This window comes from Impatiens glandulifera, chromosome 5 (assembly GCF_907164915.1).
Source record: "Impatiens glandulifera chromosome 5, dImpGla2.1, whole genome shotgun sequence".
NCBI lineage: Eukaryota > Viridiplantae > Streptophyta > Magnoliopsida > Ericales > Balsaminaceae > Impatiens > Impatiens glandulifera.
Window position 1 is genome coordinate 16,569,081 of NC_061866.1, and position 19,081 is coordinate 16,588,161.

The 19,081-nt window shown below is 36.2% G+C and overlaps 1 protein-coding gene across 2 annotated transcripts; it reads left to right on the top strand.

Annotated features, from left to right (window-relative positions):
* LOC124940516 (protein transport protein SFT2-like) lies at positions 1-9,767 on the top strand. Of its 2 annotated transcripts, XM_047481040.1 has the most exons (5): positions 200-329; positions 441-682; positions 5,913-6,180; positions 9,237-9,341; positions 9,516-9,767. In XM_047481040.1, the coding sequence occupies exons 2-5, from the start codon at positions 672-674 to the stop codon at positions 9,624-9,626; spliced, it is 495 nt and encodes a 164-aa protein (XP_047336996.1). In that variant the 5' UTR covers positions 200-329; positions 441-671; the 3' UTR covers positions 9,627-9,767. The 2 variants fall into 2 exon arrangements, with proteins under 2 accessions (XP_047336995.1, XP_047336996.1); XM_047481039.1 differs by lacking the exon at positions 441-682 and having other exon boundaries at positions 1-329; positions 9,516-9,764.
* Positions 9,768-19,081: the final 9,314 nt, after the last annotated feature.

Here is a 19,081-nt window from a genome sequence, read left to right on the forward strand (position 1 = left end):
AGTGATAAACCTCTTCCCCCTTTCTCAATCGTTCTCGAATTAAATCGATAAATCTGATTCTGAGCTCTCATTTCTTTCCAAGGAGTTCATAATTCAAGTGATTTCTAGTAGAGCAACAAATTCGTCTTTAATATGCAGAACTGGTTTCCACTTACCAGTGGCAACGATGACCGGCCGCAACAGCAGCAAAGTTCGTCGTCTCTTCTTGCGGATTGGAATTCGTACGCGTCAGATAAGGCTTCTGAAGGGAGCAGCAACACCAGGGGAGTATTCGATCTCGAAGCCGCTGTCAGGACTGCAAATGATACGGTCACAGGCACCTTCAACGTGTGAGTCAAATTGATCTTCTGTTTTTATTCCATTCTTATTTCTTGTTTAAAATGTTTCCTATCTTCTTTGATCCTCTTGTGTGCATGTCTTGCCTTGCTTGATCGAAGTAGATCGGAATAGCTAGAGAATGCTAAGGTCGAGAGTTTTGTATTCTCTTAATTTTTTTCCTTTTCTTCTTCTTCTGGATTTCGGTTTGGTTTTAATGGAGATTTTAATTTCTCAATCAGTTTACCTGGTGCTTTATTTGAGAAGGGTGCTCTTAATCTCCGGGTTGCATTGAGTAATGTGAAAGCACATGATCTCTAAGGAGTATTATCTATAATGTTTTACATGAAGATTTTATGGCTTCCTGGTAATGTCCCTGGTAATACAGTTTTCTTTATGAATATAGTGTTATTGATCTAAGATTGTAGAAAGTGAGTCCTAGATATCTGATGAGTCCTGGAATATGCCGTGGCAAAGGCCTCTGACAAAGAAAATAGGATTTCATATTCTACTCACATATTGAAGGTTGTCCCAAAAAAATGTTTGCTTCAATAGAGCAACAACCATGTAAGAGATGAACATCTCAGTGAAACTAAAGCAACATTATGAATTGGATAAAGAAAAACTCTATCTTTGTTCAAAGTAGATTGGAACCGTGTCTGTACATGTGAATAAATTATATGTACTATTTCTATTTCATAGCTCTTAGCCATGTCCTAACATACTTCTTTCTTTTAGTGTTTTGCTACTTGCATTGTTGCTAGAGACAGATGATAACAATCTTCTCTGTTAAACTGCAAGTTAATACCTCAGGAACCAAAGCATCAACCTAAGACTTTACACTGTTTGAACGCATCGCTTTGTTGTATCAAATGACTCCTTGGCTTATTCGACTAACTCTTCTTCTTATCCTCTGTTCTATATTTTTTACCTTCAACTTTCTCTACACTGGCAAGAATGGTGAATGATTCTTCCTATAACTCGAAGATCAACTATCTACTCGGTCATGGACCTTTTGTTATGCACTATGCTAATGAGATTGGGATGAATGCAAACTTTAAATAGAATTAGCAGTTATAACCTTGCATGTGACATGCCACTGAATTATCTCATGACCATTTAACTTTCTAAGAAAATTTGATAGGAATCACAGACGTGGTGCTAGTCTGGATTCTCATGTCAGATCGCATATGTGAATCTTCTTTTGAAAACTGTTCAAGACTATGACCACACTAAATTCTTGCGGAAATAGTATCGAGAGAGGAAATGTGTAATCTTATTCCCCATTAGGGTTTGTATAAATACAAGTTAAGTGTCATGAAATTACACTCGTCTTCCTTTATATTATGAAATAAACTTTAGGACAAATACATGTAGTTAGGGATACATATATTTAGCTATAATATTTATCTCTTGAATTAATTAATTACTAACTTGATACTTATCACAAATAATAACTAACTAAATTAAGAAAATAATAGTGCATTATCTACATTCCTCAAGTTGGATTGTATAGAATCCCAACTTGCTATTTAACTCAAACTTGGCTATTTGCAAGGCTTGGTGAGAACATCTGCATATTGTTGGTCGACACATAAGACACTTGAATTTCTCCATCTTCAATTTGAATCTTTTTTGTGAAATGAAGTGTCTGTCTTTGTCTACATGCTTAGTCTTGTCAGGATGAACTTAATTCTTTACCGTAATTTTTACTGATGGATTATCACATAGGAATTCGACTAGTATTGTTCCAACAACTCCCAATTTCTTTATAATTTCTCCGTCCACAATCCTTCACATATTCCAAATGTGTAAGATCTCAATTTAGATTAACACTACTGATAGAAATAATTGTTTCTTACTTCTCCAAGTAACTAGGTTTCCCCAAGACATATAAACAATATCAATATACACATATAATAGACCTTATATCTACCTTTTTTACTAGGATGGTCTCCATCAGTGTGGATTTCTAATCCTCTGTTTTGATTTTTTCTGAATAACAGTCTTTTTCTTGAAGTAAACTTGAGATACCTTGGGACTTCATAGTATGCCTTCATATGTTCTTTAGTTGGATTGTGCATAAACTGACTAGCTGAACTAACAATAATATATATCTCTGTTCTTCTATATGCAAAGTAGATAAGTTGACCAGCCAATCTTTGATATCTACCTGTGTCCACTAGTGAACTATTTAGATCAATTATAGAAAGTAGTACATGTATTGTACTGAGTTTGGCATTGATCAAAATTTATTCCCCGCATCAAATATGTATTTGATATTAAACACCCATCTACCATACTATTTTCTTTCCAGTGTGATATTTGTGAGTCTCCAAGTATGTTCTTAAATCTTAATCAAAACAATTAACACATCATTCAAATCTAGATTATGTGTAATCTTTGTTGTACCTTCCCCAAGAATAGGGCTAGAGACCCATCAACTATTCTTACAAAGTTATTTATCATTGTTTCACAAACACTGTATAGATTTCTTGAACTACCAGTCATGTGGTCAAAGGTTGTTTCATCAACAATCCAAGCAATCATGTTTGTCTTGTCAAGCATACAAGGCATATGCGTTACCACCAAAAACTTTTGCAAGGTGATTAGACTAGGAAAAGACTCAGAGATGTGATTTGGATTTGTAGATGGTGTAGTTAGGTTATGAGATGAAACCTTATATGATTTGGTTGGAAAAGCTGCTCCATTTGTAATCATAGAGATGCTTTGTTCCTGTAGAAGTTATTGTTCTCTTCTTCTCTATCTCCTACGTTAGCCGTATGGCTGTTGGCTCCCTAGGTAACATCATGTTGTTGCTGCCATCACTCCCCTTGAGACTCTTTTTCCACTTTAATTTTATTTGTTCATTATTATATTAACACATCAAGTCATGCTGTAAAATAGTCAGATTAGAGTTCAATACAAAAAACACATTTTCTCTCCAGAATCCACATGGTAAAAGAGCTCCTGGCAGTTTTACTTCCAATCTGCATTTTTCAGCAGAATATGCCTTGTCCCTCTCCCGGCGGCATCTTAAAAAATTGCCTAAAAATTGTTCCCCTTTTTCTTGGTCAACAACACCCATCTTCTATCATGGCTGGTCAAGGCTCTTCCTCTTCCATTTCCTACCACAATCAATTTGTAGATTAGTCTCTATCTTCGTGTTTTGAAAACAATACACGTTCCTTTTACCCAAACATTGCATACAAACCCTCCAAACCTTTCTCGCTAATTAATAGGGACTTGGTTTGTGAATTTTATTAAATGACCACACTTGTCTCACTTGGTTCTCCCTAATGAAAGAAAAATCTGAAGTTTTCAAATCTTCAAGACCTTTTCGTCTTAATCCGAAACCAATTAGAAACCACCATCCGATAGCCTTAAAATTCGATAACGGACGTGAATTCTTCTCTTTCAACCTTGGCGATTTCAGAGGACATCATTTATCTCAACTTTTGTATTGATACTCCGCAACAATATGGAATCGGTGGATGGAAAAACCGTCATCTCCTCGAGGTAACTCGGTCTCTCCTATTTGAATCCATTGCCCCCAAAATATACTGGGGCGATGCCATATCACTACTTATCTCACTAACCCCATGCCATCCCATATTCTCAAATTCCAAACCCCAACTGAAACCCTTCTAAAAATATTTCCCGATTCCTAATTTCATCTAAACACATTCCAGCAAGTATTTTAGATGCACCTCCTTTGTCCATATCCATAACCACAACTGGAACAAACTTGACCCTCAAGCCACTAAAGACATCTTTCTTGGGTACTCACCAAATCAAAAAGAATACAAATGTTACCATCACTCAAAAAAATCCTTTTACTGTATGATGTTTCATTCTTTGAAGACCAACCCTTTTACCACCATGTTAAGGGGGAGAATCTCAAAAATCTTCAACATAGTGGTTCTCCCGATGACATCTACCCTCCTAGATTTACACATGTACCCAAATCAATACCTAAACCCACAACCACATCACCTCATGCCGAACCTACATCCGAACCCAAAACCACTTCCACATCAAGCTCACCTCCACAACCACCCCCTCAGAAAAAAGATCTAAAAGTCTACACTCGACGAAAAACACAACTTGCACCCGTCCATGAATCCTCCTTGTACTAGAGTCCAACGGAAATTCCAGGTACGACAATTAATTATGATATTCCTTCTATTGACTTACCCATTGCTCTAAGAAAAGTGTTTGATCATGCACCAATCACCTGATCGTGAAATTTGTTACATACAAAAGTCTATCAGACTCATACGGTGCTTGCATTGTCGACTACGTCAATGTCAGAATACCTACATCTACACGATGCCCTCAATCAACCTGAATGGAAATGTTCCGTCATTTAGGAGATTGACGCACTTTTAAAGAATGAAACGTAGTCATTTTGTGAGCTTCCAAAAGGAAATAAGTCCATCGGCTGCAAATGGATATTCAAGACAAAACATAACTCTGACGGATCTATCGAAAGGTACAAGGATTGTCTAGTCGTCAATGTTTTTTCTCAATCATATGGAAATAATAGTTATAATATATATTACTATCTATTTTAACATTCTCCCTCAACTTCATGATGAAAAGAATTGGACAACTATAGAATGAATACAATATTTTGAATGTTGTTGATATAATGTTCAATTCAAGTGTGGAGACTCATAACTCAACGCAAGAACTTATGTCTTCAATGTCATGGGTTCGAGTCTTCATACCCTTAGTAACTTTAAAAAAAATTGTTCAAGTCAAGTAACTTGTGAGTGTTGTTAATCATCCATAATAAGGATGCCCATAATAATGTAGGCTCAAAACTTAGTATATACAATATAAGAAGGCAACCAATTAGATGGTGAAATATTGTTGACATCGATTCACTTGTACGATAAAATGAGACATGTTCACAACAATTACGATATTATGTCAAAAGAATGATACCCCTTATAAAAGACTTTTCAGCAAAGAATGTGAGGCTGATAGGCAAATACCATTGTTAGCACAATCACCAACGATGGTATGTCAGTTTGTTGAGGTAGAGAGTCCTAGAAAGAAATGACAATTAAAATATAATTTTCAAAGTGATAATTGCTGAAGAAAATAACAAAACGATATCATATGAAGTTTACATAACTTAGTGTGGCTCAATCAGTTACAATTTCATTAAGGTTCTCAGATTTATCTGATTTCTAGAAATTACGAACGTTTTCAGCTTGTCTGCAGCGAGTTCCGTCTCAATCAGTCTTAGATCGGACCGAGGGAATCCTTTTATCGTTAGACTATTACAGTCTTCCGACCATGGTTTCAAGATATATAACTTTTCTTTTATAATAATCTGGAGGCAGCATAATATTATGAATGAATCTCTTTAAGAACGAAAGACCCGTTTTGATACCACGTTATAATTTAGAGAAAGGGAAAAATATTGTACTATATATAATATCATGTTAATAATAATTATAATATGTTACTATATATGTTAACAATTTATAATATATGTTATATTTACAATTCTGAATGTGGATGTGACAAATGACATTGTTTTGTACGTTCAATCATAAGATCTTTTTCCCATAATTTTTCAGGATGACGAAAGGTGTGCGGGATTTACCTGGAAATTTGCAATCAGCTACTAGTAACTTTCCTTCTGGAAAAGCTTTAATGTACTTCGGGATATTCTTGGCCACTGGAGTCTTCTTCATTTTCATTGCATTCACAATGTTCCTTCCTGTCATTGTTTTGGTACCTCAAAAATTTGCATTATGCTTTACTCTGGGATCTGGCTTGATTATTGCTTCATTCTTTGCTATGAAAGGTCCAATGAATCAATTTGCGCACATGATATCCACAGAGGTACGCTAATGTTTTTTAAATTATAAATATCTGATACTTTATCTAACTTAACGCTGTTCTTTTTCAGTATGTTAGTTTTTGCACTAAATGCAACCTTGTACTATCTCATAATTAGTTGAATAGATCTGTAAGACAGTGGAAAAGTAATATCTCTAATCTATCCAATGAAACATGTTCATATGTCTTAAATGTAAGACTTGGACCCGGAAGCATGGCTACATGCTTAGGCGAAACATATGTCTTAAGTGTATGGTTGCTTGACTCCACTCCACATTTCTATGGGAGCTTTCAATCCAATAAAAATGATTTGTGATCTATTGATGGTGCAGCTAGTTGTGAAGATACATTCATCCCAAAAAGCCTTAAATAAATTTGAAAATGAAAGCATACATCTTACATTCTCGAGTAGTGTTCAATTCATTATCTCGATTATACCATTTTGTTATGGAGTGTATGAGATGTTGTTTTGTCTAGCAATTCCTTCATCTTTATACAATTTATCTAACTCTTTGTTAATAAATTCTAGACCATCATTCATCCTCAGCTTTTTCTATTGGTTTGATTCACATGCAAAACCATCTAATCCTTGAACTTTTGGAAAGCGTCCCATTGAATATACTCAAATCCTGCGTTAGTAATAATCAGTAATGGATAAGAAATAGCTTGCACAATCATGTGAAAGACCACTTTCGTCACTATGACGGTAATAGCACTGCCTTATTGTGATAGGGCACTTTTGAGAGGGTCCCAAATGTATGCATGGATGTAATTGGTGATTCCCCAAATCTTGAAGTGGAAATGCCAAATGTTACATGGGTAGTTTTGCCTTTGGAGCAATGTTCATAAGATTCAAGTTCACTAATCTTGTGTCCATCCAATATTCCTTGCTTCTTCAATTCCCCAAGTTCTTTTTGTACACGTGTTCAAGTCTTAAGTGTCATAGGCGAGTAAAGTTTGGTTGCGAAGCAAAGCTAGGCAAACTATCCTTCAATCTTTTGCGAACCACTAAATTTTCTTTAGTGATTTTCATAATACCTCCCTCGCTACTATAACAATAACTATCATTATCAAGGGACCCAAGGGATATGAGATTCCTTTCCAAATCTTGGATGAATCTTACCTTGTTCAAGATCAAAGTTTACCCATCTTGTATTTGGAGTTTGATTGTACCATTGTCGAGCACTTTGCATATCATGTTGTTCCCCATCTATATGCTACATTACTCAACCTCTTGGAAGTCTTGAAGCCACTCCTTGTTGGGTGTCATGTGGTATGTGCATCCGGAATTCATAATTCAATTGGTCTCGGACTCTCAATAGAATTGGGAGAAATGGTTAGATCATAGTTATAATCTTCATTCCCATATGAATAATTGGCCTCTCCCCTGTTTTGGTCACTCGTCTTCTTTTGGTTAGCAAATCATTTATCCTTATTAACTTTAAAAAACTTTAAAATTAGGACATCCCATCATACCATGTCCATTTTTGTCACAAACAAAGCATCAATAGTTCTTCTTTGGGATGGGATTTGGTTCTTTACCTTTGTCATTCTTGTTATTGTAAGCCCAGCACCTCTTCCTTTACTCGCTTTTCTTGTAGTTATTGAAATTCTTGTCATTTGCAAAAAGTGCTTCATAATGGTTCTTTTCTTCTTCTTTAGCCGAATGCCGAGAGAATTTTTTACAAACAATGGAACTTTAGACATCTTCTAATAACAATGATTCTTCACCATATAGAATTGTGTCCCTTAAAGTTGAATGTCATTCTGGAAGAGCTTGAAGGATGAGGGCCAAATCTTCATCATCACGTTGTATGTCAATGTTCTCAAGATAAAGCATAATTGTGTTGAAGTTATACAAATGCTCCTCCATTCTCTTCTTGTCATGCATCCGATAGCTAACGAGTTTCTTCTGGAGATGCAGTCTCTTAGCTAATGATTTTGTCATGTAAAGAGCTTCAAGTCTAAGCCATAATGATGTTGCATTCTCCTCCTTTGACACTTCACAAAGAAAGCTATCTCCCAAAGATAGTATGATGGTGGAGAAAGCTTTCTTCAAGGTTTCTTTCTTTTCTTGACCAGTAAAGTTGTTGGGCATCTTCACTTCGCCAATGAGTGCATCATCAATGTGCTGGAGCTCTTCTTCATCCTCCATGTCCCAAAGTTATTCCCCCTTGTGAACTTCTATACGTCGAACCGTGCTGCCATGATCAAGACTCAAGTATTGCTCCAAGATTCATCCAAGATTTTTTTCAAGATTGCTCCAAGATATAATATCATGGTCTCCTCGAATATGCTCTTATACCACTTGTTGGTTCTTGGAATGATATGAAAATAATCTCCTTGCCAAAATCAAATTCAATTGAGTAGTTTGCAGATTTGAATTAATGACTCACCCCAGGTAGAATAGAAATTTTAAATTGATACTTGTAGTAAACACTTGTGTTTTGAACTTGAATAAGCAATGTAAAAGGTAATAAGATGACACATATTTTATAGTGGTTCGACGATGAGTCTACATACACTTTCCAAGGCAATTGCTTTGGTTTCCACTAGAAGAGACTGAATGCAACATACTCACCATGGAAAACACTCTTGAATTGATCTCTTTCTTTTCTCTTTTGCTTTTCGATAAAACTCATTTGCTAATGTGCCAAGTATCTAATCTAGATAGTTCTCCTCTTATTTATAGAAGATGGGAAGCCTTACATTTAGTCAATGACAATTGAGTAATCAAACCAAAAACAGCAGCAAACTTATAATGAAAGAAACTGCAGCAATTCTTTTAAATGTGACGACATTTTCAATGTGACAAAATGAATCATGTCATGCACTATCTAAAAGAAATTGTACATGGAGTATTTGACCTTATTTACAACACTTTTGTTTCTGGGTCCAGATCTGATTAGAGAAACCACCAATAAATTTATATATCAATCTACCTAGATAAGAAATATGGAAGCAGTGGTGTTTCCAAATAAAAAAAAAAAGAGATAAAGATGATAAATAAAATAGTATACTCTTGTTACCACTCATTCTTGCTTCATTACATTCAACAGAGGCTTCCTTTCACGGTGGGATTCCTTGGTACCATGGTGGGTACTGTATATGTCTCCATGGTGCTTCATAGTTACATCCTCTCAGTAATCTTTTCTGTGCTTCAGGTATGTATGTGGTTTGCATACTTTCTTTCATGGTGTACATATTTCCTCCTCCATACCTTTTCAGACAGGAATACCGATAAATTGGTATTTTAGCATCATGAGGAACACAAAGTTTAAATTTCTCATCCATATGTAAACCAAATATAATCGATTTTCTTTCTTCTTACTCTTTAGGTGATGGCACTAGCATACTATGCATTTTCCTACTTTCCTGGTGGGTCAATAGGAATGAAGTTCATGTTTTCCACTGCTACGTCTTCCATTCTAAAATGCTTTGGCATGTGATCATAGAGGTAATCCTTTTTTTTTCTCATATCAACATCTTTGTCTATGCTAACAATCATTTTTTACTTTTTTTTATTGGAAACTATTATTTTGCCCCTTTATATTGTCAAATATCATATAATTCTTTTCTATTATGATCCAGATTATTTTTGGCCTTGTTTGATATTGGGTTATTTGCCAAATATTATTTGTTTTGGTAATGTTTTTCTAGACCCAAACTGAACAAACAGACCAACTTTTTAAGGGAGAAATATGAAGGCATATTAATCAAACTTTGTATATTCACTTTATTATCAATTAAATAACTTAATTTATTAATTAATATACTAAAATAATTCTTATTTTAAAAATATATAATATTTTATGATAAAATATTATATATTTTTAAAATTTTTAAAAGCAATTCACTCTATCAAAATTACTCCATCAATATATTTTCTAAATAAACTAAGATTTATTTAACAAGGTCAAAAGTTTGATGGCGTCCTATTTCCACTATATTCTGTACAATATCCCAATATCCTAAACGGTGCAAGCAAACAATACATGCAAATTCTCCTAAAAAGTAGGAGGGGTCAACTATTTCTACTTTAAAGTGATATTTTTGCTCTCAACATTTCCTTGCCTTTCACCAACCCTAAGAACTCCATACAAACTGGAGGCAGGTTTTAAAACTGATTCATGACCTTCCATTAGACCAAAGGCGGAGTTGGAATTTAAAATCTATTCGGGCTAAAATATTTTTCATACAAATCAACGTAACATATATTTTTTAAAATAGAATATGAAAATATGAATATTTTAAGTATAACAAATTAAAGCATTACATTAGAAAAAATAAAAATATCGAAGATAAAAAAATAAAGATTTTAACGTGTATGAAGGTCTTCAAGAAAGTTCATAACCCCTCGTAAAACAAAAGGACACACTTATCTCCGTCGTTAACTATAAATGCAGATTGTTGGGATTTATCAAATTCAAAGAAATAACATGGATAATAAGATAAAGGTCTTCGAAGGAGAGTATTCCAACCATGGAAATTTTTTAAACCAAGAGTACTATTGAAATCGACGTTGTTTTTTTAAATTCAGATATCGGATACTATGACAACATAGGTTGATATCCTCATTTTAATGTAAGTTCGTCTAATTTCATCATAATGATTTAAAGAATACCCAATCCATAATCACGTTCAAGGATAGTTTTATCAAACTCAATTCTCAAAGAATTGAGAATGAGATTTTAGATTCTCATTCGAAATTATTGAATTCGGTTCAATTGGCTCAAATAATGAAACATTATTAATTCTTGGTTTAATAAAATATTATTTTTCTCTTCCTCTCTGAACATAGATTAGATACTAAAAAAAATAACATCAAACCTTAATAATATAAAAACGATTCACATAGATACAAATGCCTATAAAATTAAAATTATGCAAACATATTGAGAGAATGAATTTCAATCTAAGTCGCCATATTACAATTTTCCGATTTAGCCTTACAAATTATAGAAAAAAAAATTAATCTTTTAAATTAGTACAAACTATTATTGTTAGGGTCATTTTTTTTTAATTAAGCAGAATAAATTATATATATATATATATATTAATAGTAGTTAATCGAGTTTAATTATGAATGAATAAGTTATGAATTTTTTAATTAGGAATAAATAAATAGTATATTATTGAGTTGAGTTATTTATTTAGGAATTAATAAATTAATACATTATTTAATTATAAATAAATATATTATATAAATTTTTATAATAAATTAGAATTTGTTTAGATACGAAATATATTAGTATATATTAGTAGGATAAATTAGAAATTATTTAGATATAATAAATATATTATATTAATAAGGACGGTGTATCTCGGGAAATTGGACGAAATGACCCTGAAGAAAGGGCTATTTGCCTCCGTGGTCATCAGATAATTGAAATTGATCTGATGACCACTTAATTTTTTTTGGACGAAATTACCTTTTTCGCGTAACGCAAAGGGACTTCGCGTTTCGCGAAGTGAGACGCTGTGAAAAGTCCAGAATACCCTTACTATATAATATAATCCGGCCATCTTTTTTTCATTTCTTTTCTTCCCTTCTCTTTCTTCCCTTCCGCTTTTCTCCTCCTTCTCTCTAATCTCGCCGGCGACGGAGTTAAACGGCGGCACTCAATGAGCTCCACGACGACCACAAGCACTGTAACACTTGGTAAATTTATGTACTTCAAGTTTATTGTTGTTCATTTATGCATTTTCGAATCACTGTGTTGGTTAGGGTTTCATCTGATAATACTTCCCGTTTCGCAAAGTACTTCCCGTTTCGCTAAGTACTTCCCGTTTCGCGAAGTACTTCCCGTTTCGCTAAGTACTTCCCGTTTCGCGAAGTGTTTCCATTTTACAGTATTAATTATCCCGTTTCCATTTTTTCTTGCAGCTAAAGTTTTCGTTTTCTATAATGGAGAGTGGAAAGCTGATGCTAATGGAATATTGTATTTTGATGCCTCTTCAATCAAAACATTGGATTTACCCCAAAGTACTCGTTATGCTGAATTAATTGATAAACTCCATGAAAGACTTCAAGTGCAGAAATCTACGTATGATTTAGTGCTGCAAGTGAAGTATGATATTCCGAATATCACAAATCCAAAACCCGTTTTTATTGAAAAAGATGAGGATCTGAACATATATTTATCACGCTTGATTTTGGGTCGAACTGTGTCACCATTGTGTGTGTCTGTAGTAGAGAAGTCACAATTTACTAAAGAAAAGATACCACTACTTACCTACCCAACTCAAGAAAGTATTCTCCCACAATTTACTCAGAAAATTGTACCAGAAGCTTTACCCTCGGAGGTCTTTGTTGAAAGTAATGAAGCCGGAGATAACTCTTTGCCTCACATCCCACTTACTCAGAACTTGCATGCATCGATACCTACACCACATAGTGCGAGAAGAGCATCAACGGGTACACCTACTAGTGCAAGAAGATCATCATTGGGTACACCATGTAGTGCAAGAAGATCATCATTTGGTACACCATCGACAGACATATCACCGACAGACATATCACCGACAGACCCCTCATTTGCGTTGGCGTTAACTACTGAAACCGTATTGGAAGTCGGTGCCTTGTTTGAAAATAAAAAAGAACTACAACTGATGCTATATAAATATGCGATGACTAATCATTTTGAATTCAAGGTGGAGAAGTCAAGAAAACATCTTTGGTATGTGAAATGTTTGGATGAGAAATGCAAGTGGAGATTGCGTGCCGTGAAAGGTAAATTATCTGAGATGTTTGAGATCCGGAAATTCGACCAACAACACTCATGCTCAGTTCTATCGAGGCTAGAGAAAAAATACAAACACCGGCATGGGTTATTGGGCAGTGCGTGAAGAGTAAGTACATGGACCATCACCATAATCACTTGCCTAAGAAAATAATTGAAGACATGCAGGCAACTTATGGGGTAAATTTGACTTATAATAAGGCTTGGAGGGCTAGGGAAATGGCATTAGTGGCGGTGCGAGGAACGGTTGAGGATTCATATGAAAAATTACCCTCATACCTTTACTTGTTGGAGAAGCATAATCCTGGTACCATAACAGACATCCAAACAGACGAGGTCGGGCACTTCAAGTATATGTTCATGTCCCTAGGCCTCTCTATTAGGGGTTTCAAAGCCTTTTGTCGTCCCGTATTGTGTGTTGATGCCAGTTTTCTTAAGCACAAGGTGGGAGGTCAACTATTGGTGGCTATTGCATTAGATGCTAATGAACAATTATATCCTGTCGCATTCGGAGTTGTTGATTCAGAGAATAATAACTCTTGGACTTATTTTATGCAAAAATTGAGAGAAGCAATTGGATTAGTTGATGATCTCGTCTTCGTATCCGATAGACACCCAAGCATCGCCAATGCCTTATGTGCTGTTTTTCCAGAAGCATACCACGGTGCGTGCACATATCACATAAAGATGAATATCAACGCGAAATTCAAAACTGATAATTGTCATATGGAGTTTGATATGGCTTCTCGTGCGTACACTATCCACGAATTCAATCGTTTTTTTTGACAAGATAAGGGTTAAAGATCATAGGATTGCTGCCTATTTGGAAGAAATTGGATTTCAAAGATGGAGTAGAGCATTTTTCCCCGGTAAGCGATACAATCAACTAACAAGCAATTATGCTGAGAGTTTTAATAGTTAGAGCAGGGAAGCCAGAAAGTACCCCATTTCCTCAATGGCCGAGTATTTAAGATTGACAATACAAGGTTGGTTTAATGAGAGAAGAGAAAGAGTGTCGAACCACCGAGAAGTGTTATCTCCAACATATGAAAAGTTATTACGTGAGGGATTCAAGAAGGCTAGATTCTATACAGTATCATCGCTTAACCGATTCGAGTTTTATGTGCATGACAATGAGTCTCATTTTAAAGTCAATTTGAAAGATATGAACTGCACTTGTAGGGTATTTGAAGTTTCTGGTCTTCCTTGTACTCATGCAATGGCTGCTGCCCGTCACCGCAATTTGGTTTGTTATGACTTTTGTTCAAGGTATTATTCATCTCACATGTTCAATCTATTTAACCAATTGTTTAATCGTTTTATTTTCCATTCTTACATGTATTACACAACTGAATCTTGGATGAATGCATATGCGGAGACATGTTACCCTGCTGGTGATGAAGACGATTGGGATATTCCCAAAATGATCAAGGAACGCGTATGTCTAAAACCACCTGTCAAGGTTAAGAAAGGGCGCCCACAAACAAAGCGTAGGTCATCTCAAGGTGAGGTACGTAAGGCTCCGAGACAATGCAGCTCATGTGGTGGACTAGGACATAATAGGGCCACATGCAAAGCAGTCATGCCTGCACCATCTACTGCAAAAGCATCATCATCTAAGCATCATGTCTCATCTTCTCAACAGCACGAGCCATCATCTCAACAATATGAGCCTTTAGATTGATTGGGATAAGTTGTATTATGTTTTGGATAAGTTGTATTATGATTTGGATAAGTTGTATTATGTTTTCGGATAAGTTGTACTCGGATAAGTGTTAATCGGATAAGTTGTACTCGGATAAGTTGTACTCGGATAAGTGTTAATCGGATAAGTTGTAATCTGTTTGTTGTATCTAGTTTATCTGTGTACTGAAGGAGTACTTAACGCTTCGTTAAGTACTTAACGCTTCGTTTAGTGCTTAACGATTCGTTTAGTGCTTAACGATTCGTTTAGTGCTTAACGATTCGTTTAGTGCTTATCGTTTCGTTAAGTACTTATCGTTTCGTTAAGTACTTATCGTTTCGTTAAGTACTTATCGTTTTGTTAAGTACTTATCGTTTCGTTAAGTACTTAACGCTTCGTTAAGTTAAACTTGGTTTAAGTTAAAGTGAGTTTAAGTTAGTTACTTGGTATGATTTATGTACATTGATTTATATGTTCAATTCTTTGGTATGTAAATATCAGACTACCAAACAACCAGACTACATTAAAACTACAAATGTTTTAACATGAAATGTAATTTAAGTTGAAGTTCTACCCACAAAGTAATACAAGTTCAGAATACATAAGCACAAGTCAAGTTCTATCCAAAAATCAATAAAAGATTACAATACAAACTAAGGTTCTGTAATTTGATGAAATAACCAGACCGCCATCTTTTGTCGAAAAAACTCCATTTCATTGGAAGTCACCTTCTCTACACCTAAACCAGCAACCAAGTATTCCATGTGCATAAGCATAAATACACCACAATCCCCAGTTTCTGCTGCTCTAGGGACTTCCCCATATTTGGCGACTGCATTTTTGGCTGGGTGTGGCAACCTTTTATATGTCAGTTTCTGGAAATTGAAATTAGGATACCTTTGTAGCTCATCATCAGTGGCTCCCATTGCATATATTCGTGGAATCATCTCACACAAAGGTCTCAGGTATGGATCGAGATTCCTATAAATACTCGAGTCGCAGTCATAAACGTCAATGCGATTATCTTGTAGACGAACGACGCACAGTACCCAATGCTTGTTGCCAATGTTCAAAGGCACGTAAATATCGTCTACTAGTGGCCATTCTGGCATATGTCTATGGTCCCCACCCTGGAAGTACTGATCAAATACATCTAATATTGGAAAATTTTCAGGATCTTTTTTAAAGTTCGGGTACTCTCGCCTCATCAAATCTCCTAATAAGCAATCCCCGATTGATACTTTACAATGTTTATATGTCTTGGGATATTGCGCAATCCTTTTGCGCAACAAGTGGCAAACTGCGTCGATTTCCTGCAAAATGGGGGAAAAGGCAGTATATATCAAAAACCTTATTCATAAGTTAAAGAATTAATATGAAATGCAAGACTTACAGGATCTTTAAGCCATGTGCACTTTGTTAGAACTCTAACAAACAACTTCTTTCGTGCTTCGCAAGTAAACACACTCTTTGTCTGATCATTGGTGGCTACATCTTTCAACCAATTCTGTAATTGAACCAAAAACTCATCATCAAATTTTTGAAGGGGATTGATAGTTAATGGATCATTCGTCTTTGACTGTTTTGACAAAGAAGAGTTGGTGTAGTCTTCATCTTTCTTTTGCTTCCTCACTCTTTTTTTTGGAACTACTCCTTTAGGTGGAGTGTTGTATAATTGGAAATCATCATCATCGTTCTCATCCTTCCCATCCCTCGAATCCTTCCCATCCTTCCCATCGTTCTCATCCTTCCCATCCTTGGCATCCTTCTCAACCTTGACCTTGAGTTTAACCTTCCCATCCTTGGCTTTCTTCTCAACCTTCTCAACCTTGACCTTATCCTTCTTTTTCTCAATTATTTCTTGCATCATATCGGAGAGCAACATCTCCCCACCATCCACCTTCACATCAGTCTCAATCTCCCCAACTTGCACCTTCACCTTCACATCAGTCTCAATCTCACCATGTTAGGATCGGGGACGCCCTTGGAGGACCGGGGTGTTTCCGGTTTCAGGAAGGGTGGCCTCTTACAACACACACAACACTTTGGTGATAGTCCGGTTAGAGACTATAACCGTTCTCAGCACTACACAAACTGTTACAGACTCTTGAACCGGGTTCAAGGGCGGAAATGTCTGTTTCAGGTTGAAGCAACGTATGCGACTTTAGATGATGTTTTAGGAGGAGTCGGTTTTATGGATATGATTGGACCGGTTTTAGGAGTACGATTGGTTTGAGGTTAGGTTAAGTAAGCAAGAAATGAAAGCGAAAGAAAGAACACGAGACAAGGTTTTTTATGGATGTTCGGAGCAAACCCTCCTACGTCACCCCTTCTTCTCAAGTTATGAGAAGGATCTCCACTAACTTTTATAGTTACAACAACACTGACGGTCGAGCCCAACTTCGCTACTCACCGGTTACACCAACTCACTCTTTGATGTAATACAATAACTCAACACAATACAATACAGAAAGCTTCCGGTTTTGGACACACCGATTTAGAATATAAGAGTTTATCTCTCTAACTTTATGATTCGTTTTTCGTAATCTGTAACTGCTCAACTGCTGCATTCGTATTAAATGAAGACGTTTCGTCTCCCTTTTATAGCCGAGAAGAGCCAATGGTCACTTTCTTCTCTCTCCTCTGGATTGGTTGATCATTATCACGCCGGTGCAGAAAGGTTACTTGCACGCTTCACCTTCCTCAACACTTGGCAGTCATGCAGGCAACTCTGAGTATAAGATGACATAATCGGTTTTCAGATTCGGACACGTGTTGGACATGCACCTCAGGTTGTCAACTTCAGATCAATAAAGCATCATTGCTTTCTTCGCATGCTTCCGATCGGATCTGATCTTCTTTTATTCTTTCAAGACACGTCTGTTTCGTCATGTTACGTCACTCTTGAAGTTTGAATATTCCGGTTTTGTCTTTTATGCAGTATGATCCGGCTGTCATGTGAACTTTTTGTCTTTGCTGACCGGTCGCTTGAGAAAGTGAAAACCGGTTCCTCTGATCTTTGACTTGATCACTTGGAGCAGGTTTCTTTGAAATATTTCAGCAACCGGTTTATGATGCGCCATCCGGTTCATACGGTTTTGATCAGTACCTGCATATGAAATTTAACAACTGTTTAGTTCGTCTGGCCGGTTCCAAAAATTAACTTTACTTAATTTTTCTATCAATTTCTCCCTTTTTGATTATTTAGAATAAATATTCAAAACTTGTAATATGTGGCCGGTTTAAAAATTAACTTACTTAATTTTTCTATCAATTTCTCCCTTTTTGATTATTTAGAATAAATATTCAAAACTTGTAATATGTGTCCGGTTTGAAAATTAACTTACTTAATTTTTCTATCAATTTCTCCCTTTTTGATTATTTAGAATAAATATTCAAAACTTGTAATATGTGGCCGGTTTGAAAAAATGTTTTAAAAACATGTGTTTGATTTTTGAAGGAGGTGCGTGAAAACTAGCGGAGAGAAATATGATAAAATAACCGAGTTCTGAAACATAGTTAACATAAACTGTTTTGAAGGAAAGAAAGAAAAAGACTAAGGCTTGGATGGTCCCCCCTTGTGAAGATCTTTCTCCAATTCTTTCTCAAGCCGTCTTCTTTCTTCCTCTTCCCTTGCCTTCCACTCCCTGTCGCGTCTTTCAGCGTCAATCAGCATTCCGGCCCATACACTTGAGAGGCCAGGAGTCTTTTTGCTGAACCCAAAACTGGCACAGACTGGTTTTGGTGGAGGAAGCGTTGGAGCAATAATTGGTCTGGAGCTTGGAGTTGCGGTTGAACTATCAATGGTCCTCTTCTTGCTCCGGTTGAGCTCTTCGATATCCTCTTCTTCTTCTTCATCAAGAGGTTGAGCATTCAGCCCGACCGGTTCCATTGTTCTTCGGCTGCTTTGTTCTGCCCGCTGAATTACTTTCACAACCGCCCTTCATTTCTTCTTGTTTTTGTGTTCATGGAATGAGACGGTTCAACCAGTGTAGGTTCCTGGAGGCCTGCCTGTTCTTCCTCGTTGCATTTCTGGGCAAGCTCATAATCTTTGTCTTCAAGTTCTTTCTGCAACTGTTCCCTTTCCCTTTCTTCGTCTTGCAGCCTCTTGGCGGTTTCAGCATCAGACTCAATTTGCTCTTGAGTCTTGCTGACTTGGAGTTTGGACATCTCCCCAATTTGAAGAGCCATTGCCTGCAGTATATCTAAAAGTGGAGCGGTTGCGGTTTGGATGGACTCGGCGATCAAGGATTTGACGGAATTCTGCACAGCCTCATCTATCATGGACTTGATAGATGTTTGAACGGTGTTTGCTATTTCGGTTTGTACAGATCCCCGTATGGTGTTTGACAGATTAGCTTCAGCCGTTGCAATCCTTTCATCGGTTGCGGTTTTATAACTTCCAAGACATGAATCAATTGTATCAACCACCGCTTGCTTCATTTGATCGATTTCTGGAACCTTAGCAGTTTGAGAA